The 27521-nt window shown below is 56.5% G+C and overlaps 1 protein-coding gene across 1 annotated transcript; it reads right to left on the reverse strand.

Annotated features, from left to right (window-relative positions):
• BBS2 (Bardet-Biedl syndrome 2) lies at nt 1–27521 on the reverse strand. Its single transcript, XM_054170205.1, has 17 exons — nt 27401–27521; nt 25276–25503; nt 24310–24435; nt 23243–23305; nt 21463–21540; nt 16743–16847; nt 15081–15167; nt 12899–13034; nt 9503–9642; nt 8322–8466; nt 6524–6695; nt 5616–5745; nt 4949–5080; nt 3862–3999; nt 2841–2953; nt 1996–2144; nt 1–506 (listed from the first exon to the last, which is right to left on the reverse strand). The coding sequence occupies exons 1-17, from the start codon at nt 27515–27517 to the stop codon at nt 400–402; spliced, it is 2166 nt and encodes a 721-aa protein (XP_054026180.1). The 5' UTR covers nt 27518–27521; the 3' UTR covers nt 1–399.

A 27521-nucleotide genomic window follows, 5' to 3' on the forward strand; every position in this document is an offset into this window, starting at 1 on the left:
ACAAGGGGTCACGGGCACCAGCTGGAACAGCAGAAGTTCCACCTAAACATGGAGAGAAACTGCTCTGAATTTAAGTGTGGTGGAGCCCTGGAGCAGGCTGCCCAGAGAGATAGTCTCAAACCCTGGAAATATTCCAGAGCCCCCTGGATGTGCTCCTGGGTGAGCTTCTGCAGCTGAGCCTGCTCTGGCAGGGAGGGGGTTGGGCTCAACACCCCCTGCAGGCCCCTTCCAACCCCTGTCCCTGTGTGAGCTCTCCCCTGCTGGCTTCACTACAGCGCTACCTGTGCAATGAGCTCCCTCTCCAGAGAGGGAATGGAGTTCAGCACTGATTGTCCCTGGGCCTACTGCCTATGCCCAGGTGGCAGTGCTGCCCCTGTGCCAGCTGCTGCCCAGGCTGCTTCAGGAGGAGGCTGTCCCCACACGCATGATCCTGAAGAGCTGGTTGAAGTTGTTGCTCCGGATGGCGTCCCGGCAGGCGCTGACCACCTGGCTCTTGGCTTTGCCAACTGGGGAGAGGAGGAGGAGGAAGGGAAATGAGAAAGCACTGCAGGTGCTAAGGAACAGGGCAAAAACACTTAGCTGATCCACTCTCAGAAATCACAGACTCACAGAATGGTCTGGGCTGGAAGGGACCTCCAAAGCCCATCCAGTCCAACCCCCTGCAGTCAGCAGGGACAGCCCCAGCTAGATCAGGCTGCCCCAGAGCCCTGTCCAGCCTCACCCTGAGTATCACCTGCTTCATCCTACTCTACTCTAATCTCCAGGGATGGGGCCCAACCACCTCCCTGGGCAACCTGCCCCAGTGTTCCACCACCCTCACGGTGCAGAACTTGCTCCTAACACTCAACCTCAATTTCTCTTCTCTCATTTCAAACCACTGCCCCTGCTCCTGTCCCTGCAGGCCTCTGCAAGCAGTCCCTCTGCAGCCTTCTTGTAGCCCCCTTCAGGTACTGGCAGGCTGCTCTAAGGTCTCCCTGGAGCCTTATCTTCTCCAGGCTGAACTCCCCCAGCTCCCTCAGCCTGTCCTCATAGCAGAGCTGCTCCAACCCCCTGATCATTTTCATGGCCTCCTCTGGACCCTCTCCATCAGGTCCCTGTCCTTCCTGTGTTGTTGCTCAGCAAGAGCTGGCAGGAGGCAAGAGAATGAGGCCAGACTCTTGTCAGTGGTACCCAGTGACAGGGCAAGGGACACAAACTGTAACCCAGGAGGTTTCATCTGAACAGGAGGAGAAACTTGTTTGGTGTGAGGCTGCTGGAGGCCTGGAGCAGGCTGCCCAGAGAGGCTGTGGAGTCTCCTCTGGGGAGATTCCAGCCCCACCTGCCCACTGTGCTCCTGGGCCAGCTGCTGTGGGTGCCCTGCTTTAGCAGGGGCTTGGGCTGGGTGATCTGAGGAGGTCCCTTCCAGTCCCCACCCTGCTGGGATTCTGCCCATGATCCTGTGGAACATTTTCAAGACTGTGTCCAACAAAGCCAGCAGTTTGCATCCCATCCAGACAGCAGGAAGCTGCTTTGAACTGCTCTAAGACTGTGATCCCAGACTCTGGACTCGTACAGTTGCCTCTCACAGGCTATGACTGGACACTGAAAGCTTATTTCTAATTTCACAGAATCAAAGAACATCAGGAGGCTGGAAGGGACCTCCGAAGCTCATCCAGTCCAACCCCCCTGTCAGGGCAGGATCACCTAGAGCAGGTCACACAGGAACACACCTGGGCAGGTTTGGAATGTCTCCAGAGGAGGGGACTCCACAGCCTCTCTGGGCAGCCTGCTCCAGTGTTCAACCACCCTCAGAGTGAAAGAGTTTTTCCTTATGCTCATGTGGAAGCTCCTCTGCTCCACCTTGCACCCACTGCCCCTTGTCCTGTCATAGGGCACCTCTGAGAAGAGCCTGTTTTAGTTGAAGGCCTGAAGTCACTTAACTAACTCCAAGACACCTCTGGTGTTGTCCCCACTGGGGTCCCAGACTCCCCATCCCCTCCAAAGCCACCTACTCACCACGCAGCTGCCCAGCCCTCTGGATGGCCTGGTTGACAGCTCTGAGGTTGTTGAGGAGCTCTGTGTGGTTGCTGCAACGGATTTTGTACTGACTGATCAGATCCCTGTTGAGATCATACAGCTCCATGTACCTTGCCTTCATGTTCTTCCTAGGGGAGGGAAACAACCACTCCAGTCACTGGCACCCCTGGGGACAGGGTCACTCAGTCCTGCTTGCTTGGTGTCAAGGTGCAGCAGCATGGGGCTGTGGTGGCTACCATGGCCACCTGCACATCTGCCAGCTGCAGGACAAAGACTGAGAGTTAGAATTAGCCAGGTTGGAAAAGACCACAAGGATCATCAAGTCCAGCCTCTCACCCAACACCATCTGATCAGCTGAACTAAACTAGTGCTTAGTTGACCAGATGGAGCTGGGTGAGAGGCTGGACTCCATGATCTCAAAGGTCTTTTCCAACCTGGTTAATTCTATCCTAGTCTATTCTCTCAACCAGACTTGGCTGGGACCAAGCAAGCTACCAAGTCTGCATCAAGAGTTGTAAGTGGCGTCCCCTACAGGACACCAATGGGGTTACAGAACCACACAACTGCCAGGGCTGGAAGGGGCCTCAAGGCTCAGCCAGCTCCAGCCCCCTGCCAGGGGCAGGGACACCTCACCCCACAGCAGGTTGCTCACAGCCACCTCCAGCCTGGCTGCAAACACCTCCAGGCAGGAGGCTTCCACCCCCTCCCTGGGCAGCCTGTGCCAGGCTCTCACCACCCTCAAGGGAAGAACTTCTTCCTGACACCCAGTGTGGGTTCTGTGCTCTCTCCTGTGCCAAAGGCCAAGCAGAGAGGCAGCTGCTCACATGTCTCCCAGGAGCCGTGCATCTTCTGCCTGCACCAGCATGCTGCGGATGAGGTTGGAGTGTTCAGCCATGGCAGCAGTGAGCCTCTGATTGACTGCATGGTGTTCATCCACCTGTCCAAGGCAAACAGCAGTGAGAAAGGGCCCCTGGCACTCTGAGCCCTCAACAGCTCTTCAAACCCAACCTTGGCGTAGCCCAGTTGGAAAGAAAAGGACTGAAGGCCACGAGGATGCTCGAGGGCCTGGAGCACTGCCTGGGGAGGAGAGGCTGAGAGCCCTGGGGCTGTTTGGTCTGGAGAGGAGAAGGCTGAGAGGGACCTGATCAATGTCTATAAATATCTAAGGGCTGGGGGTCAGGAAGGGACAGGGACAGCCTCTGCTCACTTGTGCCCTGGGATAGGACAATGGGCAGTGGATGGGAACTACAGCACAGGAGGTTCCACTCAACATGAGGAGGAACTTCTTGACTGTGAGGCTCTCAGAGCCCTGGGGCAGGCTGCCCAGAGAGGCTGTGGAGTCTCCTGCTCTGGAGCCTTCCCAGCCCTGCCTGGATGCACTCTTGTGTGACCTGCACTATGCTCCTGCTCTGGCAGGGGGGGTGGACTGGATGATCTCCATAGGTCCCTTCCAACCCCTCACATCCTGTGAGCCTTTGAACATCCCAACTTAACCCACCAGCACCCCTGGGATCAGTCTCGTGCCCTCAGACCCTGGCTGCCCCAGCAGTACCCTGTCCCAGGCTGAGATACACACCTAGCACCCAAACCCCCAGCTCAGCCTCCCACACAACATATTCACCCCACTCTCAACAATCACTGTTGGAGACCAAAGGCCTCTTGTGCAGAGCAAAGCAAAACCAGCAAGCTGAGGGTGTCCCCTTTGTCCTTTGCACAGCAAGCCATCAGCACTGGCTGCTCTCCACAAGGATGCTTCCACAAGCAGCTCAAAGATCCTCCACTGGTCCCTCTCATCCCCCCAGGGACAAGTTGGCTGCCCTGCAGCACCACCTGCTGCCTCCTCACCTTGACCAGGACTTTTCTCAGCTCCTCAAAGTATGCAGGGAAATCTGCTTCCACCTGCAGATCTTTGATGGCCAGAAAGGAGGCCATGGACTGGATGATGTCACCAGCTAGGTCAATATCATCTGTGTTGATGGAAATCTGCCAAGAGAGGGAAGAAAGCACTTCAGGGCTCTTCCATGCCTGAAGACTCTCTGCAACAGTTACCCAGCCCCAAGCAGTTTATTCTATCCAGAAATCAAGCTGTTGCCCCAGCAGCCTCTGTGGCTTCCAGTGGATGAGGAGACATTGATTTCACTAGATGAACAGAACAGGACAGAATAGGAATAGCATAGGAGTAGAATGGAATTAACCAGGTTGGAAGAGACCTTTGAGATCCTCAAGTCCAACCTACCACCCAACAGAGACACTGTGGCCAGTTCTGGGCACCCTGCTTCAAGGACAGGGACTTGCTGGAGAGGGGGACAGCAAAGGGCTACAAAGATGCTGAGGGGCCTGGAACATCTCTCTTGTGAGGAAAGGCTGAGGGAATTTGGGCTGTTTAGTCTAGAAAAGAAGAGACTGAGGGAGGATCTCAACAGTGCTGATCAATACCTCAAGGGTGGGGGTCAGGAGGGTGGCACCAGGCTTCTTTCAGTGGTGCCCAGTAACAGGAAAAGGGGTAACAGGCACAGGCTGGAACAACAGGGGAAGTTCAGGCTGGAGGGGAGGAGAAAGTTCTTCCCAGAGAGAGCTGTTGGCCATGGGGATGTGCTGCCCAGGGAGGTGGTGGAGTCCCCATCCCTGGAGGTGGTTTGGAAGAGCCTGGATGGGTGCTTGGTGCCATGGTTGAGCTGATCAGATGGTGCTGGGGGAGAGGTTGGACTTGATGAGCTCAAAGGTCTCTTCCAACCTGGTTCATTCTGTTCTATTCTGTTACCAGGCCCTGGGATTTTCCCCTCCAGCAATAAACAGAGCCCAAAACTTTCCCCAAACACCCCTAGGACCCCAGCAGGCCTCTTCAGCCACCCTCCCCTTGTGCTGCACAACCCTTCAGCTTCCCCAGAGTGCAATGCCATGGCTGCTCCCCCTGTGCCCACCAGGTACTCACCTCTCCCCCAGGCTTGATTTTGATGCAGAGCTGCCCTGCGTTGCGCAGGGAGGTGAAGCAAACCAGGACGGGAGGGCTCTGGAACTCTGCATCCTCTGGGAGCAGGAAGCTCTGCTTCAGCCACATCACAATCTTGCACAATGAAAGGGCAGAGCATCAGCTGTGGGGGAAAGCCTGGGGGGGCACACAGCCTCCTCCTGCCTGCTGTGCACCAAGGAGCTCTGCTCAGAGCCCACAGGCCTGCGTCAGGGACTCGTGAGAGAGGGGACAGCTGAGTCCCTGCTCCGAAGCAAATCAAATTCAACAGCCAGAGAGCAGCCCAGAGCCTGGAAACTGGAGAAAGCTGGGAAAGAAGCTTGGCTGTACTGCAAGGAGTTAAAGGGAAGTGTCCTCTCACCTCACCAAGGGATCCTCCCAGTGCTCATCCATACCCAAAGGGCACTGCAGTGGTGCCCAGTGACAGGACAAGGGGCAACAGGTCTCTTCCAACCTGGTCTATTCCATTCCTCTCTGGAGAGATTCCAAACCCACCCAGTCATGTGCCCCTGGGCAAGCTGCTGGGGGTGCTGGGCAGGCAGGGCTGGGGCAGGCAGGGCAGGGCTGGGGCAGGGCAGGGCTGGGGCAGGGCAGGGCTGGGGCAGGGCAGGGCTGGGGCAGGGGCACTCACCCTCTGTGGCCTCTCGTTGGTGGCACAGTTGACAAAGCTGAGGGGCTCGGGGGCTGAGTCTGGGCTGCTCAGGGCGTACATAGCGAAGCGGGGCAGCTGTTTGGTCAGCTCAAAGACATGGAATTGTGTGCTGGGGGCAATCCCAAGGGAGAACAGGCAGTTACTAACACACCAGGGACTGGCCTGCTGCAGCAGCTCCTGGCTCTACTGCCGGCAGCAGCTTCCAGCCACGCCACCGGCTGCCCGCGGTCTGCCCCGAGCACACAGCGCCAGCTGGCAGTGCCAGGCTGAGCACACCTGAAGGCTGAACAGTTCCTCCCCACTGCTCACATTTGCCATGATCCTTCCCATGGAATATATTCTCCAGGCTAACAGCATCCCAGAATCACTGAGGCTGGAAATGACCTCTGAGATCAAGCCCAACCTTCTACCCAACACCTGCATGACCACCAGAGCATGTCCTGAGCTGCCACAGCTGCTTGGTCTTTGAATGCCTCCAGGGAAGGTAACTCCACCACCTCCCAGGGCAGCCTGTTCCACTGCCTGACCACTCCTGCTGCAAAGAAATTCTTCCTCATACCCAGCTTAAACCTCCCCTGGTGCAGTTGAACCACAGAAGTGTCAGGGCTGGAAGGGACCTCAAGGCTCAGCCAGTCCCAACCCCCTGCCATGGCTGGAGCACAGCAGGTTCCAGCTACCCTAAGAGCCTTTACCCTTTGTCTGGAGAGGAGCTCTGCATCAGCAGTGCCACAGTGGCTTTTAAGGAAGAATTCCTCCTCTCCTTCCACTCCCAGGGAGCAGCACCAGGGAATTCCCAGTGCCTGTGGGAGAAGCACCAAGCCCCAGGATGGCTGCTCCCGGTCCCAGTTGGCCCCGGAGAGCAGCGCAGGCGGCAGGGCAGAACTCACCTGCTCCTGTAACCCACAAAGGCCTTGAGGTGCAGATCCACAGGGACATCTCTGGGTGGAGTGAGGGGGACTCGAAGGCAGCCTGAGAGGTGCTGGAGGCTGGGGTGCACAACGTGGCTCTCCCCTTCAAAGATGCCCTCAGCAAAGATGAGCACAGCTCGGATGATGGTGTCTGGGAAGGGGGAAAGAGCAGGGAATCATGGGATGAAAAAGGCTGGAACAGACCTCAGGGATCACCAAGTCCAACCTCTCACCCAGCACCTCATGGCTGCTAAACCATGGCTCCAAGTGCCACATCCAATCCCCTCCTGAACACCCCCAGGGATGGGGACTCCACCACCTCCCTGGGCAGCACATCCCAATGGCCAACAACTCTCTCTGGGAAGAACTTTCTCCTCACCTCCAGCCTGAACCTCCCCTGGCACAGCTTGAGACTGTGTCCTCTTGTTCTGCTGCTGGCTGCCTGGGAGAAGAGACCAACCCCCACCTGGGTCCAGCCTCCCTTCAGGGAGTTGCAGAGAGCAAGAAGGTCTCCCCTGAGCCTCCTCTTCTGCAGGCTAAGCAACCCCAGCTCCCTCAGCCTCTCCTCCCAGGGCTGTGCTCCAGACCCCTCCCCAGCTTTGTTGCCCTTCTCTGGACACCTTCCAGCAGCTCAACCTCTTTCCTGCCCTGAGGAGCCCAGAGCTGGACACAGGACTCCAGGTGTGGCCTGAGCAGTGCTGAGCACAGGGCACAATGAGCTCCCTGCTCCTGCTGGCCACACTCTTCCTGATGCAGGCCAGGATGCCCTTGGCCTTCTTGGCCACCTGGGCACACTGCTGGCTCCTGTTCAGCTGCTGTCAACCACTACCCCCAGGTCCCTCTCTGTCTGGCTGCTCTCAGCCCCTCTGAGCCCAGCCTGTAGCACTGCCTGGGGTTGCTGTGGCCAAAGTGCAGCACCCAGCACTTGGACTTGTTGAATGCCATCCTGTTGGCCTCTGCCCATCTGCCCAGCCTGGCAAGGTCCCTCTGCAGAGCTCTCCTACCCTCTCACAGCTCAACTCCTGCCCCCAGCTTGCTGTCAGCTGCACATTTACTGATGATGGACTCAGTGCCCTCCTCCAGATCATCAATAAAGGTATTGACCAGGCTGGGGCCCAGCACTGATCCCTGGGGCACACCACTGGTGCCTGGCTGCCAGCTGGCTGTGGCACCATTCACCACCACTCTCTGGACTCAGCCTCCAGCCAGTTCCTAGCCCAGCTCAGTGCTGCTGTCCTGAATGAACAGCTGCCCTCTGGCAATAAAACCATCACTGCCTGCAGAACCCAGCACAGCCACCCCACAGGCAGCCCTCTCCTGAGCTCTTCAAATACCCCAGGTTCCATCAGTACCACATCTGGACCTGCCAGCAGCCTCAGCAAACGCTCAGGTGGTGCTCAGGGGATTTGTGCTCTCCTGGGATAGTTCCAGCTTTGCATTTCAAGCCAGCTGAGGCCCAGCTGCATTCCTGCAGCACCTTCACTAACAGGTTGGTGTTCAGAGCCAACAGAAGGAGCAGTTGCAGGGATCAGCAAGTGAAAAAGCTTAACTGCTTTGGCAAAGAAGACAAAACAAGAAAGCAGCTCCACCAAAGCCCTCTCCCCCGGGGCCCATCGAAGGGACACAGCTCTGCTCAGAGCTCTGTGGAAGGAGAGCAACCACACAGGGGAGATTACAGACAGCAAAGGGCAGACAGGCAAATCAGCAGCTACATCCAGACCAGTGTTTGCATGGATCTGCATGAAATGGCTGGCACTGGCTGGAGGTGAGCACTCACCATTGCTGGTGGAAATGCACAGCTCCACGTGGGCAGACTGGCTGGCAGAGCCCAGGTTAACCGAGAGGGTGGTCAGGAGCTGGGTGCTTGCTGGGATCACTCCCCTCTGCCCATCAGCTTCCTTCAGCTGAGTGCTCACTTCAGCCTGCTGCAGAACACACACAGTCATGGAATCAATAAGGTTGGAAGAGACCTCAGAGACCACCAAGTCCAACCTGTCACCCAGCACCTCATGGCTACTAAACCATGGCTCCAAGTGCCACATCCAATCCCCTCTTGAACACCTCCAGGGGTGGGGACTCCACCACCTCCCCGGGCAGCACAGCCCAAGGGCCAACAACTCTCTCTAGGAAGAACTTTCTCCTCACCTCCAGCCTACACCTCCCCTGGCACAGCTTGAGACTGTGCTCCTCAGCTCCAGTCTAACCCTGCTCTCCCTCAGCTTCAAACCATTCCCTCTTGTCCTGTCTCTAGGCAGCCTCAGGAGCAGTCCCTCTGCAGCCCTGTGGGGACCCTTGTGCCAGGTTGGTTGAAGTGCTTTCCTGTTGGGGGAGCTCAGCTCTGTGGCCAAACCTCCCCTCAGGAAAGCACCTCCCATGGTCTGAGGCTCAAGCTCAGCTGATCCCATGCTTGTGCTGCAGTGCTCATTTACTGTCCAAATGGGAGTCTGCCCTTTCCTCAGACTGCTCTTTTAAACCTCTTTATTTCTGCACTTCCAGCCAGCCACAAGGAAGCTTCCTATACCCTGCTGGTGCCCCCAGCTCTCCCCTGATTTCCTGAGCCTCACCCAATTTCCTGGCCCCCTCCTCCCATCCCTCCTGGCCCTTCCCCCACCCCATCCTGGCCCTCTCCCCCCACCCCTCCTGGCCCCCAGGCTGGTTTATGCATTGACAAAGCCAATTTGCAGTCACAAGCCTCAGCAGAGGGCTGCAAAGGATCCAGCTCCCAAGGGAACTGCTCTGGCCAGACGAAGGAGGGAGGGAAATGTCACTTCATGAAACACTAAAAAGCAGGCTCTGAATGTGCCCAAGGAGCAGGCCAGAGGCAGGAGCAATCTGCAGCAGCCAGTCTGGCTGCAGCCCCACAGGCTACACTCTGGCTTGCCTGGCCTGCCCCAGGGCTGCTCCCCAGGTGGATCTGCAGCCACAGGAAGCTGTCCCTGGGCCCTGCTCAAGCAGTACCTTTGCATTCTCCTCATAGTTTCGCAGTTCCAGCAGCAGGTTTTGTTTCTTTTGACTAAGCTCTCTGATCAGATCCTGCTCAGCACTTGTGTCCATCAGGTTTCCTTTCAGCTCTTCACCTCCTGGCAAGTAGCCTCGGACTGTATGGAAAGAGAACAGAGGCAAGCTCAGCACAGCCTTTGCCTGCCTCCCCCAGGCCCCGGTGTCTGCAGCGAGTCTCCTGTCCTGTGCTGGTCCTTCAGCTGGGACCATCCAGCTGAAAACCTGAGAACTGATTCACAGCCACACAGGCTCTTGACATTCCTGGTGATCAGGACAGAAAGGGGAATTTCCAGCTTGCCCTTAAGCTGCCTTCACCTGACCAGAGAAGTGCAGGGCCCAGGCCTCCAGTGAGAGCTTCCCACTGTCATCATCCTCCCAGGTGCTTAGCAAGTGTGCAGCCATGCACAAAGAACACAAGGTGTACTGGATTTCTAGAGCTGCTCACAGGAGCTGTTACTGTCTGCAAGTGACTAAGTCACCATCAGTCAGCCAGTCACAAGATCTCCCCACAGGAGCTTCTCCCCACTCCAAGGGATACTTTGCCTCAAGGGCAAGACCTGTTTCCAGCAGCCCCGTGGAGTGCAGCCATGGAAACATCTCTGTCTGCCTGGGAAGACAGAAGAGCTTTTTCCACTTAAATATGAGGAGAAAGTTGTTTGGTGTGAGGCTGCTGGGGGCCTGGGGCAGGCTGCCCAGAGAGGCTGTGGAGTCTCCTTCTCTGGAGAGATTCCATCCCCCTGGCCCCTGTGCTGCTGGGCAAGCTGCTGTGGGTGCCCTGCTTTAGCAGGGCTTGGACTGGCTGATCCCCAGAGGTCTCTTCCAACCCTCACCATGCTGGGGGTTCTGGGCTGAACAGATGATGCAAGACAGAGATGGATGAACAGGAGCCAGCAGTGTGCCCAGGGGGCCAAGAAGGCCAAGGGCATCCTGGCCTGCAGCAGGAAGAGTGTGGCCAGCAGGAGCAGGGAGCTCATTGTGCCCTGTGCTCAGCACTGCTCAGGCCACACCTGGAGTCCTGTGTCCAGGTCTGGGCTCCTCAGGGCAGGAAAGAGGTTGAGCTGCTGGAAGGTGTCCAGAGAAGAGCAACAAAGCTGGGGAGGGGTCTGGAGCACAGCCCTGGGAGGAGAGGCTGAGGGAGCTGGGGTTGCTTAGCCTGCAGAAGAGGAGGCTCAGGGGAGACCTTCTTGCTCTCTCCAGCTCCCTGAAGGGAGGTTGGAGCCAGCTGGGGGTTGGTCTCTTCTCCCAGGCACCCAGCAGCAGAACAAGAGGACACAGTCTCAAGCTGTGCCAGGGGAGGTTTGGGCTGGATGTTAGGAAGAAGTTCTTCCCAGACAGAGAGATTGGCCATGGGGATGTGCTGCCCAGGGAGGTGGTGGAGTCCCCATCCCTGGAGGTGTTCAAGAGGGGATTGGATGTGGCACCTGGAGCCATGGTTTAGTAGCCATGGGGTGCTGGGTGAGAGGCTGGACCTGATGATCCCTGAGGTCTTTTCCAACCTTATGGATTCTATGACTTGCTATGAATTTCCAGTTTGCTCCAGGGCTGTGTGCTCTGACTGCAGCTGACAATGAAACCCAGGGACAAAAGTCTTCTACTTGCAAACAGAAAATGCTGCCTGACTCTGCTACCCCAGGAAATGAGTTAGAGGGAATGTGAGAAGCTCTCAGCATGCACAGTGCCCTCTGGGGAAGGGCCCTGCTTCAGTATTTCTGGGTGAATCAATCCTTTGAAATGAGAGGAGGAGAGAAAACACTGACACAAAAGAGCACCTTGTGTGGAAGGGTGGTGGCCCCACTCAGCTCTAACAAGGACCATGGGAATGCATTGCACATAAAACCCAACCACAGGCTATGGCCATTGAGCTCCACCTAATGGCATCCCCATCATGCCCAGCTGGACACATCAGACAGGGATGATGAGGATGATGATGTTCAGTGATTTTAACCCACACAGCCCTGCCAGGACAAAGTATCCTCAAAGAAGTGTGCTCAGTCACAGTACTACAGAATGGGTTGGGTTGGAAGGGACCTTAAAGCTCATCCAGCTCCAACCCCCTGCCATGGGCAGGGACACCTCCCACCAGCCCAGGCTGCTCAGGGCCTCATCCAGCCTGGCCTTGAACACTTCCAGGGAGGGGGCAGCCACAGCCTCCCTGGGCAGCCTGTGCCAGAGTCTCCCCACCCTCACTGCCAAGAATTCCTTCCTCCTCTCCAGTCTCAGTCTGCCCTCTCCCAGCTCAAAGCCATTGTCTCTCATCCTGGCACTCCCAGCCCTTGCCAAAAGTCCCTCCCCAGCTCTCCCACAGCCCCCTTCAGGTACTGGAAGGCTGCTCTAAGGTCTCCTTGGAGCCTTCCCTTGTCCAGCCCTAAGACTGCTCTCTCCTGTAAGCTTGAGAAAAGGGTTTAAATGCTGAAGCCCAAGCCCAGCAAGTCCCTGCAGCCTGTGACCCGGGCAGAGAGCACTCAGCTGTTTGACCAGGACAGGCTTCTGCTCCCCAGGGCTGTGCCAGGCCTCCTGTGCCCGGCCACCGAGGCCAAGCAGTCAGATCACCATGCCAGTGCCTCTCCTCAAGCCTGTAAATTCACTCTGAGCCCACTTAAATCATCAGTGATCAGATTTGTTTCCACTCAGAGGAACTGGGCCTGACTTCTTGAATGCATGGTGGGCTGAAGCCACCAGCTCCCCAGGCTCAGCACAGCACTTCCCAGGACACAACATCTAAAAATCACACAACTGCCAGGGCTGGAAGGGACCCCAAGGCTCAGCCAGCTCCAGCCCCCTGCCATGGGCAGGGACACCTCACACCACAGCAGGCTGCTCACAGCCACCTCCAGCCTGGCTGCAAACACCTCCAGGCAGGAGGCTTCCACCCCCTCCCTGGGCAACCATGACTAAATAAAAACTGTTCATCTTTAGAAGAAAACCAAACCACACCCCCCCCCCAACCTGTGCTCTCTGAACCCCTTCACCCTGTGTGTGAAGGCTGTAAAGAGGCCCAGGAATTCTCACAGACAGGGAAAAGCATTCCCTAAAGAGTCATCTCCAATAACCTTGCCTGAAGAGGCAGAGTCTGTACTGCACACAGCTCTCCGCATTAACAGGATGCAACTTCTTCCATCAGGCAAATGAACCTGGATGGTTTCTTGGATCAGAATGAAAGAGGCTGGTATCACAGAGGAGGGTAATGCTCCAAACCCTGCTTGCACACAGTGCCACTCAACCCCCTCTCACTCCGGCTACAGCACAGGGAACTGGCCCAGGAAAGCGCCTGCGGAGCCAAAGCACCCCGAGCCGAGGCGCTGATGTGCCTGATCCTGCTGTGCATGACATCAGCCTCCTGGGCAATGCTCTCACCTTCACCATCAACTGAGCAGCAGATTAACTGGGTGCTCCCATCCATTCTGTAATCCCCCTCCACCACTCCTGCGATGGAGGAGGAAAAGTTGTCCTTAAAGATGACCTCTCCGGTCCGGTCGCTGCGCGCATCGACCTGCAACGACAGGGTTCCAGGGCACAGCGTGAGCAGCAAAGCTGACTCCCAGCTCTGTCATGCCAGGCTCTGAGCTCCTCACCACAGCCAGCTCTGCCCACAGAGCCTGCAGAGAGCTGGCAGCGCTGCTGCTCGCCGGGGAGGAACGCCGGCAGGACACGGCCGCCAGACAGCCCCAGCTAGAAGGAGCTGCTCCTCAGAGAGGCTTCCCGGAGTTACAGGCAAGAGCAAGGGAGGAAGGGGCCTGCCACTCTGCCCCAGCAAGGCCAGGCTGTGCATGCAGCACTGATGGGACTGACCCAGAAAGAACCTCAGTGCAGTGCTTCCAGCCTCCCCTCTTTGCTGCAGCCCTTGTGTGCTGAATTACCTTTGCACACTAGCACCACAACTTGCAGTTGTCTCTGGAGGAGTGAGGATGCTCAGGGCCAGTGCAGTGTCCTGCCCAAAGCACAGCCCCACCACTGCTCTCCCCCAGGAGCTCTCCCCTGGGAGCCAGGGACTGCTTCAGAGCAACAAACAGAACAGAGACTGCCAGTGGAAAAAGCAGACCAGAAAAAGGAGCGAGGCAAGGAGAGCTTCTGTCTGGAAGTGCTCCACAGCTAATCCAACAGAAGTTACAACATCGCTGGGCTCCAGGCTGCCAGCTTGATACCAAGTTAATTAAACTCCCCCAAGCTAATGAGAGATGTGAAGGATTAAAAAAAAGCAGAGCTTTACAAACCCAAAAGCTGGCAAGCTGTGTCTGGGAGAGCTTTGGCAGCTAGAGCAGGCATGACTGGCAAAGGGGAATACCAAGCAACAGGCTGCAGAGCCTGAGCTGGGCAGAACAAGGCTTCACACAGAACTCAGCAGGGCTTGTTAACCCTGCCCCAGCCAGCAGCAATGCTGCTCTGGCTCTTCCATGACTGCTTGCTCCTCCCTGCAGGCTGAGAACATTCAGGAAGCAGCCCAGGGCATTCTGAAGCATGTGCTCAATCATGGAATCAGTAAGGCTGGAAAAGACCTCAGAGATCATCCAGTCCAACCTCTCACCCAGCACCTCATGGCTGCTAAACCATGGCTCCAAGTGCCACATCCAATCCCCTCTTGAACACCTCCAGGGGTGGGGACTCCACCACCTCCCTGGGCAGCACATCCCCATGGCCAATCTCTCTGTCTGGGAAGAACTTTCTCCTCACCTCCAGCCTAAACCTCCTCTGGCACAGCTTGAGACTGTGTCCTCTTGTTCTGGTTGCCTGGGAGAAGAGACCAACCCCCAGCTGGCTACAGCCTCCCTTCAGGGAGTTGGAGAGAGCAAGAAGGTCTCCCCTGAGCCTCCTCTTCTGCAGGCTAAGCAACACCAGCTCCCTCAGCCTCTCCTCCCAGGGCTGTGCCCCAGACCCCTCCCCAGCTTTGTTGCCCTTCTCTGGACACCTTCCAGCAGCTCAACCTCTTTCCTGCCCTGAGGAGCCCAGAGCTGGACACAGGACTCCAGGTGTGGCCTGAGCAGTGCTGAGCACAGGGCACAATGAGCTCCCTGCTCCTGCTGGCCACACTCTTCCTGCTGCAGGCCAGGATGCCCTTGGCCTTCTTGGCCCCCTGGGCACACTGCTGGCTCCTGTTCAGCTGCTGTTGACCAGCACCCCCAGATCTTTTTCTGCCAGGCAGTTTGCAGCCCCTCTGCCCCAAGCCTGGGGCACTCCTGGGGTTGTTGTGACCCAAGTACCCAGCACTTGGCCTTGAACCTCATCCCCCTGGCCTTGGCCCATCGCTCCAGCCTGGCCAGACGCCTCTGCACAGCCTTCTTACCCTCCAGCACATTACACAGAAACAACTCACCACACCCCAGCCACTGACTGAGCTCAGCAGAGGGAGCAGCTTCCCTCTGATCCTGCCCCTGGCACAGGCCTCACCAGCCAGACCAGGGCTGCTGCAGTCATCCTTTGGTGCTCAGTTTTCAACAGCCTTTTGAATTCTGGGCTGTTCTCCTGCAGCCAGCTCCACAGCCTCCTTCAAACACAGCTTCAGATGCACAGGCTCCTCATTCTCCCCCAGGGGCCAACTCACCTTCCCATTGGACCAGCCAGTGATCAGCTCACAGACCCCATCAGCGTTCAGGTCGAAGGCGTGGATGCTCATGGCGTGGTTCTTAGACTGAGCACAGAAAAGCAAGAGCAAGTTTAAGCCTGGCTGTGGTCTCTGAATTGCACATGCAAGACACTGGAGTGGGAGAGTACAGAGAGGAACACCAAAACCATAGAATGGCTCAGTCTTAACATCTTCATAGTGCCATGGACAGTGGCATTGAGGCACTGTGACCGTCTGAGGCTGTGCCTTTGAGACAAACAGTGCTGGCACACTCTGGCTAAATGTTTTCAGTACTGGAACAAAAACATTCTGATGTTCTAAACGAATTTCATTGGTGGATGGATAAAATGCAACTTTAAATTGTAGAGCAGTTGGAATTCTTTTGGGGAGTTTGGTTTGGGAGTTGGGGAGTGTGGGTTTCAGCCTGTTCCCCCTGCCTGCTTCTCTGCAAACTGCTGGAGCCGGCCTTCAGATAAGCAAACACTAATCCTGCACGGGCTTGTGAAGCTTACTAACAGCTCTTTCCCTTAGTAACTTGCCTTTCTCTAACCCCTTTCTGGGGAAAAAGGGAGGTAGGGGGGGAGAGAGGGGGTTACAGGGAGGGGATCCCTCCCCAGGGAGGGATTTTTGTTGTGTTATTTCTCTCTGCTGTATATTTCTGTGTATATATTGTAAATACCTGTGTATATTGTGTTACATATAACCTGCTTTCCATATATGCTTGTAAATACATAGCTTTGCTCTTCGACTGGGTTAGCTCTGGTTTCTTACTCTGTGGAGGAGGGAGAGCTAGGCCCTCTCTCAACCTACCACAGGCACCCTCAGCATGTTCTCCAACAACACCAAGCTGTGTGGGGCAGCAGACACACTGGAGGGAAGGGACTGGACAGGCTGGAGAGGTGGGTCTAGGCAATCTCATGCACTGGGCAGGGACTGGCTGAAGAGCAGCCCTGAAGAAAAGGCCTTGGGGGTGCTGGGGGAGGAGAAGCTCAACAGGAGCCAGCAGGGAGCACTGGCAGCCCAGAGAGCCAAGCAGAGCCTGGGCTGCAGCAAGAGAAGTGTGGCCAGCAGGGCAGGGAGGGGATTCTGCCCCTCTGCTCCACTCTGCTGAGACCACAGCTGGAGCTCTGGGGCCAGTTCTGGAGCCTCTGTGCCAGGAAGGATCTGGAGGGGCTGGAAGGTGTCCAGAGAAGGGCCAGGAGGAGGAGCAGAGGGCTGGAGCTGCTCTGTTCTGGAGACAGCCTGAGAGAGTTGGGGTTGTGCAGGCTGTAGAGGAGAAGGCTCCAAGGATACCTTCTGGTGGCCTTCCAGATCTGAAGGGGGCTGCAAGAAAGCTGGGGAGGGACTTTTGAGGGTGTCAGGGAGGGACAGGACTGGGGGGGATGGAGCAAAACTAGAAGCAGGGAGACTCAGACCGGATGTGAGGAAGAAGTTGTTCCCCATGAGGGTGGTGAGAGCCTGGCACAGGCTGCCCAGGGAGGTGGTGGCAGCCTCCTGCCTGGAGGTGTTTGCAGCCAGGCTGGAGGTGGCTGTGAGCAACCTGCTGTGGTGTGAGGTGTCCCTGCCCATGGCAGGGGGCTGGAGCTGGCTGAGCCTTGAGCTCCCTTCCAGCCCTGAGAGTGCTGTGGCTCTGTGCCTCACCTTGATCCTCCAGTAGCGAGCGCTCCTGTCGTACACTCCCACGGTGCCGTTGGAGAGAGCGTAGCCAAAGCGGCTGCCACTCATGGGGCTAAGTGCTGTAATGGTCTGGGGGAAAGGGAAGAGAAAGAGGACACAGGAGTGAAACCTTCTGCACCTTCAGGTAAGAGACAACAGGCTGTACAACCTGTGCTACAACCTGTGCAACACTGCCACTGTAAGTCAAGCTCCTGGTAGGAAGTGCTCATGCTAAGGGAAGGAACTCTCTGTGAAGCTGGGTTTGGAATCACACCCAAGGCCTTGCAGGATTTCCTGACAGCAGCTTGTGGAGATGCACTGCAGGAGGCTGCAGAACTGCCCTCAGACTGGCTGCTTCGGCCCTGCATCACCTGCCACCAGCAGCAACACAACTGCTGGCAGGGGCACTGACTGACAGCCAGCTGAGCAGGGTGAAGCACAAGGAACAAGCAAGCAGAGGTCAGAGTGGCTGAGAGCAGCCAGGCAGAGAGGGACCTGGGGGTACTGGTTGACAGCAGCTGAACAGGAGCCAGCAGTGTGCCCAGGGGGCCAAGAAGGCCAAGGGCATCCTGGCCTGCATCAGGAAGAGTGTGGCCAGCAGGAGCAGGGAGCTCATTGTGCCCTGTGCTCAGCACTGCTCAGGCCACACCTGGAGTCCTGTGCCCAGGTCTGGGCTCCTCAGGGCAGGAAAGAGGTTGAGCTGCTGGAAGGTGTCCAGAGAAGGGCAACAAAGCTGGGGAGGGGTCTGGAGCACAGCCCTGGGAGGAGAGGCTGAGGGAGCTGGGGTTGCTTAGCCTGCAGAAGAGGAGGCTCAGGGGAGACCTTCTTGCTCTCTCCAGCTCCCTGAAGGGAGGTTGGAGCCAGCTGGGGGTTGGTCTCTTCTCCCAGGCACCCAGCAGCAGAACAAGAGGACACAGTCTCAAGCTGTGCCAGGGGAGGTTTAGGCTGGAGGTGAGGAGAAAGTTCTTCCCAGAGAGAGTTGTTGGCCCTTGGGATGTGCTGCCCAGGGAGGTGGTGGAGTCCCCATCCCTGGAGGTGTTCAAGAGGGGATTGGATGTGGCACTTGGAGCCGTGGTTTAGTAGCCATGAGCTGTTGGGTGACAGGTTGGGCTTGGTGATCTCTCAGGTCTTTTCCAACCTTGTTGATTCTGTGATTCTATGATTGCTGTGGTAATTGGTGCAAATACAGCACAGGAGGCTCCACCTCAACATGAGAAGGAACTTGTGGACTGTGAGTGTCACAGAGCCCTGGAGCAGGCTGCCCAGAGAGGTTGTGAAGTCTCCTCTGGAGACTGTCAAGGCCTGTCTGGACGTGTTCCTGTGTGACCTGAACTGGATTTTATGGTCCTGCTCTGGCAGGGGGTTGGACTCAATGATCTCTTTGGGTCCCTTCCAACCCCTGACATCCTGTGAGCTGTGATCACTGAAAACCTGCCCCAAACACACAGCATTCACAGCCTCAGAGAATCACAGAATGGTTTGAAAGGGACCTTAAAGATCATCCAGTTCCAACCTCCTGCCACAGGCAGGGCTCTCTTCCACCAGCCCAGGTTGCCCAAGGCCTCATCCAACCTGGCCTTGAACACTTTGCAGGGAGGGGGCATCCACAACCTCCCTGGGCAATGAGTTCAACTTCCCATGAGTTAGGAAAACCCCAGAGTGAAGTATGGTTAGAAAAGCTCTGCCCAAGATGAGCCAGACAGAAAGAAGCAGCTCCCACAGCTGACTTCTGTGGAACAACAGGCTCAGTGTTACCTGTGCCCCAGCTCCAGGGGAAGACCCCAGAGCCACAACTCAGCCTGTTTCTCCCTCCTTTCAAGACCTGTTAACTCACCATTCTTCACTGAGCAAAGGCTCCCAGTGTTTGGAGGTGCAGGTTTTGCCACCCACCAAGAGCAGAGATTTTCATGTCAGGAGCAACAACTGCAATCATCTGTCTGGTCTTCTGTACAAGAGACTTCCTCAACTTAAATCCTTCACCAGCTTCATTAAGCTCAGCTGGCTGTGCTCCTTGGTTTGAGTTTTCTACCCTAAGTTCCCAAACCCTTTATACCTCCTGCTCATGACCTTCTCCAAAGCCTGGAAGGTGTCCAGAGAAGGGCAACAAAGCTGGGGAGGGGTCTGGAGCACAGCCCTGGGAGGAGAGGCTGAGGGAGCTGGGGTTGCTTAGCCTGCAGAAGAGGAGGCTCAGGGGAGACCTTCTTGCTCTCTGCAACTCCCTGAAGGGAGGCTGGAGCCAGGTGGGGGTTGGTCTCTTCTGACATGCAGGACAAGAGGCAAACAGCCTCAAGTTGTGCCAGGGGAGGTTTGGGTTGGGTGTCAGGAAAAATTTCACCCCAGCAAGGGTTCTCAGGCCCTGGCCCAGGCTGCCCAGGGAGGTGGTGGAGTCACCAGCCCTGGAGGGGTTTAAAAGCTGCCTGGATGTGGTGCTGAGGGAGGTGGCTCAGTGGTGGTGGCTCAGCAGCAGTGGTGGCAGTGTGAGCTCTGGGGGAATGGTTGGACTGGATGATCTCAGGAGGACTCCTCCAACCTCAACAGCTGTATGACTCTAAAGCCACTGCTCCCTGACTTTCCCTCCCTAAAGTGCCAGGTTTAGGTGCGGCTGTGTCCCTTTAAATTACCCCAGGCAGACTGTGAGAGGCCTCTGCAGGGGTGAATTTGAAGCAGTTTGCCTGTGGATCTGGAATCAGAGACCTCCAGCTCTCCTTGAACTAGAAATCCCAAGCTGGCTCTGCACTGCCTGCTCTACAGGCAGCAGAACACTCCTGCAGGCCCAGGGCTAATTCCAGCTACAGCAACAGCTTCCTCTCCCACAGCACAGCCCAGATTTGCCTTTTATAGCTCTCCCTAAGTGGTTTAATAGGTAACTAAGCCCTTAAGTCCCAATCTGGGCAGTGGGGAGGCCTCAGACCTTCAAGGACAAAGGTCTGCAGTGTGTCCTTACTCAGCCTGGCCCCAGAAGCACCACGACAAAACTCCTGAAGTGTACTCTAGTCCCTTCCTAACAGCCAACATCCAACAGTGGGCATCTTCTCATCTGCAGGACTGTGTCCAGTTCTGGGCTCCCCAGTCCAAGGACAGGAAATTACAAGAGAGGGTACAGCAAAGGGCTACAAGATGCTGAGGGGACTGAACATCTCTCCTGTGAGGAAAGGCTGAGGGAGTTGGGGCTGCTTAGCCTGGAGAAGGCTTGCAGGGGAGATTCTCAGGAATGCTTAGCAACATTCGAAGGGTGGGAGGGCAGGAAGAGGAGGCCTAACTCTTTTCAGTGGTGCCTAGTGACAGGACAAGAGGCAATGGACAAGAACTTGAACACAGGAAGTTCCATCTTAAACATGAGGAGGAACTTCTTCATGCTGAGGGTGGTGGAGCACTGCCCAGGCTGGCCAGAGAGGTGGTGGAGTCTCCATCTTTGGAGTCATTCAGAGCCTGCCTGGACACCTTCCTGTGCAACCTGCTCTGGGTGAACCCAGGGGGTTGGACTGGATGAGCTCCAGAGGTCCCTTCCAAACCAGTTGTTAAGCTGAAGGGCAACACCTTCACTCTCTGTTCATCCCTCTAAACCCATCTACCCCATGCCCCAGGCACTTCAGGCCTGTGTATACAGCCAGTGTGTGTCTCCAACTGCAACACAAACCTCCAGCTCTGCCCTGGACAGCTTCCTTCAACCCTGCCATGCACTGTTGGGACACACACAGGAGCAAGTTACCTCACCATTAATTGTGTCAACTCACTGGAGGGAAACTGCAGAAGACATTCTCTTGCTCACAAGGCACTAAGAGTACACAAACAAGTCACCTTAATCACCTCCGACTTCCAGATCATCTTGGGGGCAATCACTGTGCACCTGAAGGATGGCCAAGGGATCAGGCCCAGCCAGCATGGATTTAGGCAGGGCAGGTCCTGCCTGACCAACCTGATCTCCTTCTATGCCCAGGTGATGCCTGGTGGATGTGGGGCAGGCTGTGGATGGAGTCTGCCTGGACATCAGCAAGGCCTTTGACACCGTCCCCCACAGCCAGCTCCTGGCCAAGCTGTCAGCCCCTGGCTGGGACAGCAGCTCTCTGAGCTGGGTTAGGAACTGGCTGGAGGCTGAGCCCAGAGAGTGGTGGTGAATGGTGCCACAGCCAGCTGGCAGCCAGGCACCAGTGGTGTGCCCCAGGGAGCAGTGCTGGGCCCCAGCCTGGTCAATACCTTTATTGATGATCTGGAGGAGGGCACTGAGTCCATCAGCAGTAAATGTGCAGCTGACAGCAGGCTGGGGGCAGGAGTTGATCTGTGAGAGGGTAGGAGAGCTCTGCAGAGGGACCTGGACAGGCTGGGCAGAGGCCAAGGGCAGGAGACTGAACACATCCAAGTGCCAGGGGCTGCACATTGGCCACAGCAACCCCAGGCAGTGCTGCAGGCTGGGGTCAGAGTGGCTGAGAGCAGCCAGGCAGAAACCTTATTGATTCCATGATTCAGTCAAGGAATAGTTAATTCTCCTCAGCCTGGTGAGTGGTTTGTAAGTAAACAAAGGCAAGCCTCTCCCTACATAAGACACAGTTAAACTCTCACCGATTCAGTCCCTAGCAGGTACTGTGCCAAACACTTCAGAAACCAGTTTAACCACACAACAGCTCTGCACCAGAGGAACCAGAGAAGCTTTCCAGTAGCCAATACTTTGAGCTCCATCTGTAATTACCATGAGCCAGAAGCAACTTACCTCTGTCTCAGACATTTCTGCCATGATCTCATCCTCCTTAAACACCCGGATGTCAAAATCTTCAGAGCCCACAAGAAGCTAGGAAAGAACAATAAAGTCTAGCTTAAAAATAGCTAGGGAATGAAAAGGACAACAGTGCAAGGGCCTGGAGAGCAAACAAACGCCCTAAGGCCAGCAGTGAGGGGGGTTTAATAGCTACATGGCAAGTTGCAAGGGGAACAAAGGGGCAACCTCTGCCAAGAGAAGATTTCAGAAGTCTCCTCTTGATCAGGGATTAGCCACATTCCATCAGGAGGAGGACACAGAGCTGTTGGACTGAGGCCAGAGGAGGGCCACAAAGATGATCCAAGGGCTGGAGCAACTCTGCTATGTGGACAGGCTGAGGAAGCTGAGGGTGTTCAGCCTGGAGAAGACTCCAGGGGGGCCTCACAGCTGCCTTCCAATACCTGAAGGGATCCTGCAGGAAGGCTGCAGAGGGAATTTCCATAAGGGTGCCTGGCAACAAGACAAGTGGGAATGGTTTGAAGCTGAGGGAGGGCAGGGTTAGACTGGGGCTGAGGGAGAAGCTGGTGAGACACTGGAACAGGTCTGCTCAGAGGCTGTGGATGCCTCTTCCCTGGAGGTGTTCAGGGACATATTGGATGAAGCCTTTAGCAGCCAAGTCTAGTTGAGAGGCATCCTGGCCATGGCAGGGAGGTTGGAGCAGATGATCTCCAGGGTCCCTTCCAATCTGAGCCATTCTGTATCCTATGAACACCTCTTTTTGTTAAGCTGGGCTCTACACAACCCCACTGAAATTACCTGGGGTGGGGATGGGAAAAAGATGCTTTGGAACATCAGGGCTGTGCTCTTGTCTCACTGTAAAAGCTTTCAGTGCTGTAGCTGCCAACTGCCAACCACACAGATCAAAACCACAAGGCTGCCTGTGGAGGAGCAGACCTGCAGCTGGGTTCTGGCTCGTGCTGCACAAGTTCAGAGAAGCAGCAACTCCCTGTTGGTAGGCTGTGAGCAAACAGCTAGGCACAACTGCTGATCAGAGGCATCTCATTCCATTTCAGGTAAATCAGAATACAGCTAGCAACTGATTCACCAAAGCAAGGCAGTAAAGGCTCCAGGTGCTCCTGGTTTCACAAACTCTGAGCAAGGGCAGAGACCAGTGCTGCTCCCCATGCCAAGGACTGAGCATCTGTGCATGTCTTTGCTGGCCCAGAGTCTGCAAAAGGCACAACCTGCACACAGGGATCACCTCAACTGTGAACATCAATCAGTCAGATTGGATAACCCAGCTGGGTTGGACTGGAGCACTGCCCTATGAGGGGAGGCTGAGAGCCCTTTTCAGTCTGGAGAAGACTGAGAGGGGGTTTAATAAATGCTTATAAATATCTGAGAGCTGGGGGTCAGGAGGCAGGGGACAGGCTCTGCTCACTTGCTCCCTGGGATAGGACAAGGAGCAATGGATGTAAGCTGCAGCACAGGAGGTTCCACCTCAACATGAGGAGGAACTTCTTTCCTGTAAGGGTCCCAGAGCCCTGGAGCAGGCTGCCCAGAGAGGCTGTGGAGTCTCCTTCTCTGGAGACTTTCAAGCCCCATCTGGATGTGTTCCTCTGTGACCTGAGCTGGATTGCATGGTCCTGCTCTGGCAGGGGGTTGGACTCAATGATCTCTTTGGGTCCCTTCCAACCCCTGACACCCTGTGAGCCTGTGAACCCCTGTGGCTTTTGTCCTGATTTCACTACCAGCCCATGAGAAGAGCTGAGCCCTCCTGGCAGTGGTTCCATACCTCATTTCTGCCATCCCCATCGAAGTCACACAGGGCCAGGGAACGAACATTGTCTCCAGTAACCTGGAATGGGAAATGGGAAACCCCTCAGTGCTGATGGAAGCTGGCAGAAAACAAACTGCTCTTATGACTTGAGCTGCAGCACAGCAGCTGGGAGGGCCAACATTCAAGCAACATGACCAAAATAAGAGCATAAGGTCTGCTCCCTCCCTGGAGGGGTTCAAGGTCAGGATGAGGCAGAGTGAGCTAGCAGCCCAGAAGGCCAATCACATCCTGGGCCGCATCAAAAGGTGTGTGGGCAGCAGAGCCAGAGAGGTGGTTCTGCCACTTTGCTCTGTTCTGGTGAGGCCTCACCTGGATCACTGTGTACAGGTCTGGAGCCCCCAATATAGGAAGGACATGGACCTGATGGAGCAGGTCCAGAGAAGGGCCATGAAAAGGATCAGGGGGTTGGAGCACGAGGACAGGCTGAGGGAGCTGGGGTTGCTCAGCCTGGAGAAGAGAAGGCTCCAGGGAGACCTAATAGCAGCCTGCCAGGACCTGAAGGGGCTACAAGAAGGCTGCAGAGGAACTGTTTCCAGAGGCCTGCAGTGATAGGACCAGAGCCAATGGTTTGAAATTAGAGAAGAGGAAATTGAGATTGGATGTTAGGAACAAGTTCTGCATGAGGGTGGTGGAGCACTGGCACAGGCTGCCCAGGGGGGTGGTTGAGGCCCCATCCCTGGAGATATTCAAGGTGAGGCTCAGTGAGGCCCTGGGCAACCTGATCTAGTTGGGGCTGTCCCTGCTGACTGCAGGGGGGTCAGACTGGATGAGCTTTGGAGGTCCCTTCCAGCCCAGCCCACTCTATGATTCCATGAGGCCTCGAGCAAGCTGGGCCGGTGGGAGGCGTCCCTGCCCACGGCAGGGGGTCGGAACCAGATGATCTTTAAGGTCCCTTCTAACCCAAAGCACTCTATGAATCTATGACAAGGTCAACAACCAATGGAAAGAAAAATAATCTATCAGTGGGCATTAGTGGCACTGAACTCCTGTAAGAGCACCAGAAGCGTGAGGGGCAGCCTTACCGTCCAAAAGCGGTCATTCCCTTCGTGATCGAAGCCCTGCAGGGCACAGTTGCCACCAATAATAGCAAGTGGAGAGGAAAAGTCCCCCAGCTTCCCAAGGACTATTGCATTGGCTCCATCTGAAACCTAGAGAGGAACAGCAGAGGAGCAAGAGTCAGCAGAAGGCGAGACATCAGGGGACACAAATCAGGAGAGCGTGCATCGTCACCACCGTGGGTCCAGCTTGAGTTTTCTCTTGGCAGGGGACGTGTGGCAGTGCAAGCTGGCTGCTGCCACAGCACACAGCACGGGCAGCTGCTGCTGCTGAAGAGACAGGAGGAGAGGGAATGTGCTGAAGCTGTGCCAGGGGAGGGTTGGGCTGGAGGGAAAGATTTCTTTGCTGGAAGAGTGGTGAGGGGTTGGGACAGGCTGCCCAGGGAGGAGGTGGAGTCCCCATGCCTGGAAGGGTTCAGGAAGCCGTAGATGTGGTGCTGCAGGATAGAGTTTAGTGGTCATGGTGGTTGGGTTGTGGTTGACTCCATCTTAAAGCCCTTAATGATTCTGTGATTCTATCTGCACATTTACTGCTGATGGACTCAGTGCCCTCCTCCCGATCATCAATAAAGATACTGAACAGGGTGGGGACACCCCTGGTGCCTGGCTGCCAGCTGGCTGTGGCACCATTCACCACCACTCTCTGGGCAGTGGTGCCCAGGGACAGGGCAAGGGGCAATGGGCACAAACTGAAGCCCATGAGTTTCCACCTGAACGGAAGAGAAACTTCCTTGGTGTGAGGGTGCTGAAGCCTGGAGCAGGCTGCCCAGAGAGGCTGTGGAGTCTCCTTCTCCAGAGAGCTTCCAACCCCCCCTGGCCCTTGTGCTCCTGGGCCAGCAGCTGTGGGTGCCCTGCTTCAGCAAGGGGGTTGGGCTGGGTGGTCCCCAGGGGTCCCTTCCACCCCACTCCCTGTCTCTGTTTCTCTGACCTTACCTCTCTGTAGAACAGGTCTGAGTTGTTGTGTACGTCGTAGGCCAACAAATTGGTCTGAGTCCCAACCAGGAGGCAGTCATAACCCAGCTGGGGGTTCAGCACTCCTGAGGCCAGGCAAGTGATGCCCTGGTTTATGTTGAGCAGGGAAATCTCCGAGTCTTGGGTGCTCTGCACCATTCGGTTTGCACTGGTCCTCTGCCCTGGGCCATGAGGATTGTGAATAAACACCTGGGAGAGCAAAGATGGACATGTCACCACAGCAGCCTGCGATGCACAGACACTGCAGACCACACTGGGGTGACAGCTGGGATGGGGAAGGGGAGCAGTCACTCAGCCCAAGTGAAGACAAAAAGACTAAGTGCTTCTGACAGCTATCCTACAACCCTGGGATGGTTTAGTGTGGAAGGGACCTCAGAGATCATCCACTCCAACCCCCCTGCCATAGGCAGGGACTCCTCTCAACTAGAGTCAGCTGCTCAAGGCCTCATCCAGCCTGGCCTTGAGCACCCCTGGGGAGCAGGCATCCACAACCTCCCTGGGAAGCCTATTTCAGGGTCTCACCCCCCTCATACTGAAGAACTTCTTCATAGAATCATAGAATCAACAAGGTTGGAAAAGACCTCAGAGATCACCAAGTCCAACCTCTCACCCAGCACCTCATGGCTACTAAACCATGGCTCCAAGTGCCACATCCAATCCCCTCCTGAACACCTCCAGGGGTGGGGACTCCACCACCTCCCTGGGCAGCACATCCCAAGGGCCAACAACTCTCTCTGGGAAGAACTTTCTCTTCACCTCCAGCCTGAACCTCCCCTGGCACAGCTTGAGACTGTGTTCCTCAGCTCCAGTCTAACCCTGCTCTCCTTCAGCTTCAAACCATTCCCTCTTGTCCTGTCTCTAGGCAGCCTCAGGAGCAGTCCCTCTGCAGCCTTCCTGCACAATCCCTTCAGGTACTGGAAGGCAGCTCTAGGGTCCCCCTGGAGTCTTCTCTTTAAGGCTGAACTAACCCAGGTCCCTCAGCCTATCCGTGCAGCAGAGGTGCTCCAGGACATGAACAAGCACATTCTGCACAGACTCTTAAGGCTCAGCATGAGATATTTCCAAATGAAAACCCCCACAAAACCCCCAAAACCTACTGCTGAAAGAAGACTGTTTGCATGTTACAATTGAAACAGTGAACTGGCTGGGCAGCCAGCCCCTGTGCTACCTCCCACACCTAGGATGCCAGTTTACACAGCCACTGGAAGGAATGGAGGTGTCTCAGTGAGAGGCACAGCACAGCCTTTTCCTCAGTCAGGAATTAGCTATTTCAAGCAAATACAAATCTCTTCTGCTGCCTTCAAGGAATTCAGGTTGCCCAGGGAGGTGGTGGAAGCCTCCTGCCTGGAGGTGTTTGCAGCCAGGCTGGAGGTGGCTGTGAGCAACCTGCTGTGGTGTGAGGTGTCCCTGCCCATGGCAGGGGCTGGAGCTGGCTGAGCCTTGAGCTCCCTTCCAGCCCTGACAGCTCTGTGATTCTATTCTATGTTTTGTTTAGCTGCTGGGACATACTTAAGCCTCCTTTGTTTCTATTTCAGTCTCAAAGGGAGCACACAAGAGCGTTCGCTCTCCTAGCCTCGCTTGGGGAAGCTCCAGCACCGTTATCAGCACCAGGGGCTCGCTGCTGGAAGCAAAAGCAGCAGGATGAAGCCCCACAGGCACCCTAAGATGCCCTCGGGCGCTCCGAAACGGGGCAGGCTCCTCAGCGGCTCGGGCTGCCGGCTCTGCCTCGCGGCCAGCTCCCCCTCCTCACGGAGCGGCTGGGGGCAGCTCCCGGGGGCAGCTCCCGGGGGCAGCTCCCGGGGGCAGCTCCCCGCAGAGGACAGCAGCGAGCCCGACCGCCCTCCTCGAAACGCCTCACGCCCGGGGGGGCTGGCAAGCGGTAAGCCCGGGGGCCAGCCGGCACCGGGGCCGCGAGCCCCGCCGCAGCCCCACGAGCTGCAGGCTCCCTCCGCCGGCAGCGCCCCCGCGCCCCCGCTCCCAGCAGGCTCCGGTAGCCGAGCGGCGCTTTTCCGCTCCGCTCCGCCGACACAAGGCACGCCGCCCGGCCCCGGGAGGGGAGGCGAGGCGAGGCGGGCCGCCCCGTTACCTTGCCCGCCTGCGTGGCGGCCGCCAGGCAGGGGTGGGTCCCGTCGTACCGGCCCAGCGCCACCATGCGGGGCAGGATCTTGTGGTTGAGCTTCAGCGTGAACACGGGCACCGGCATGGCG

This window comes from Dryobates pubescens, chromosome 19, assembly GCF_014839835.1.
Source record: "Dryobates pubescens isolate bDryPub1 chromosome 19, bDryPub1.pri, whole genome shotgun sequence".
NCBI classification, from domain to species: Eukaryota; Metazoa; Chordata; class Aves; order Piciformes; family Picidae; genus Dryobates; species Dryobates pubescens.

Excerpts from the sequence above, each read along its gene's own strand:
- BBS2 (XM_054170205.1), bottom strand. The coding sequence starts at position 27,517 with ATGCCGGTGCCCGTGTTCACGCTGAAGCTCAACCACAAGATCCTGCCC. Across the intron at positions 8,467-9,502 it reads ACTATGAGGAGAATGCAAAG|GCTGAAGTGAGCACTCAGCT; the intron begins GTACTGCTTGAG and ends GTTCTGCAGCAG. Across the intron at positions 507-1,995 it reads GAGGGCTGGGCAGCTGCGTG|TTGGCAAAGCCAAGAGCCAG; the intron begins GTGAGTAGGTGG and ends TCCTCTCCCCAG.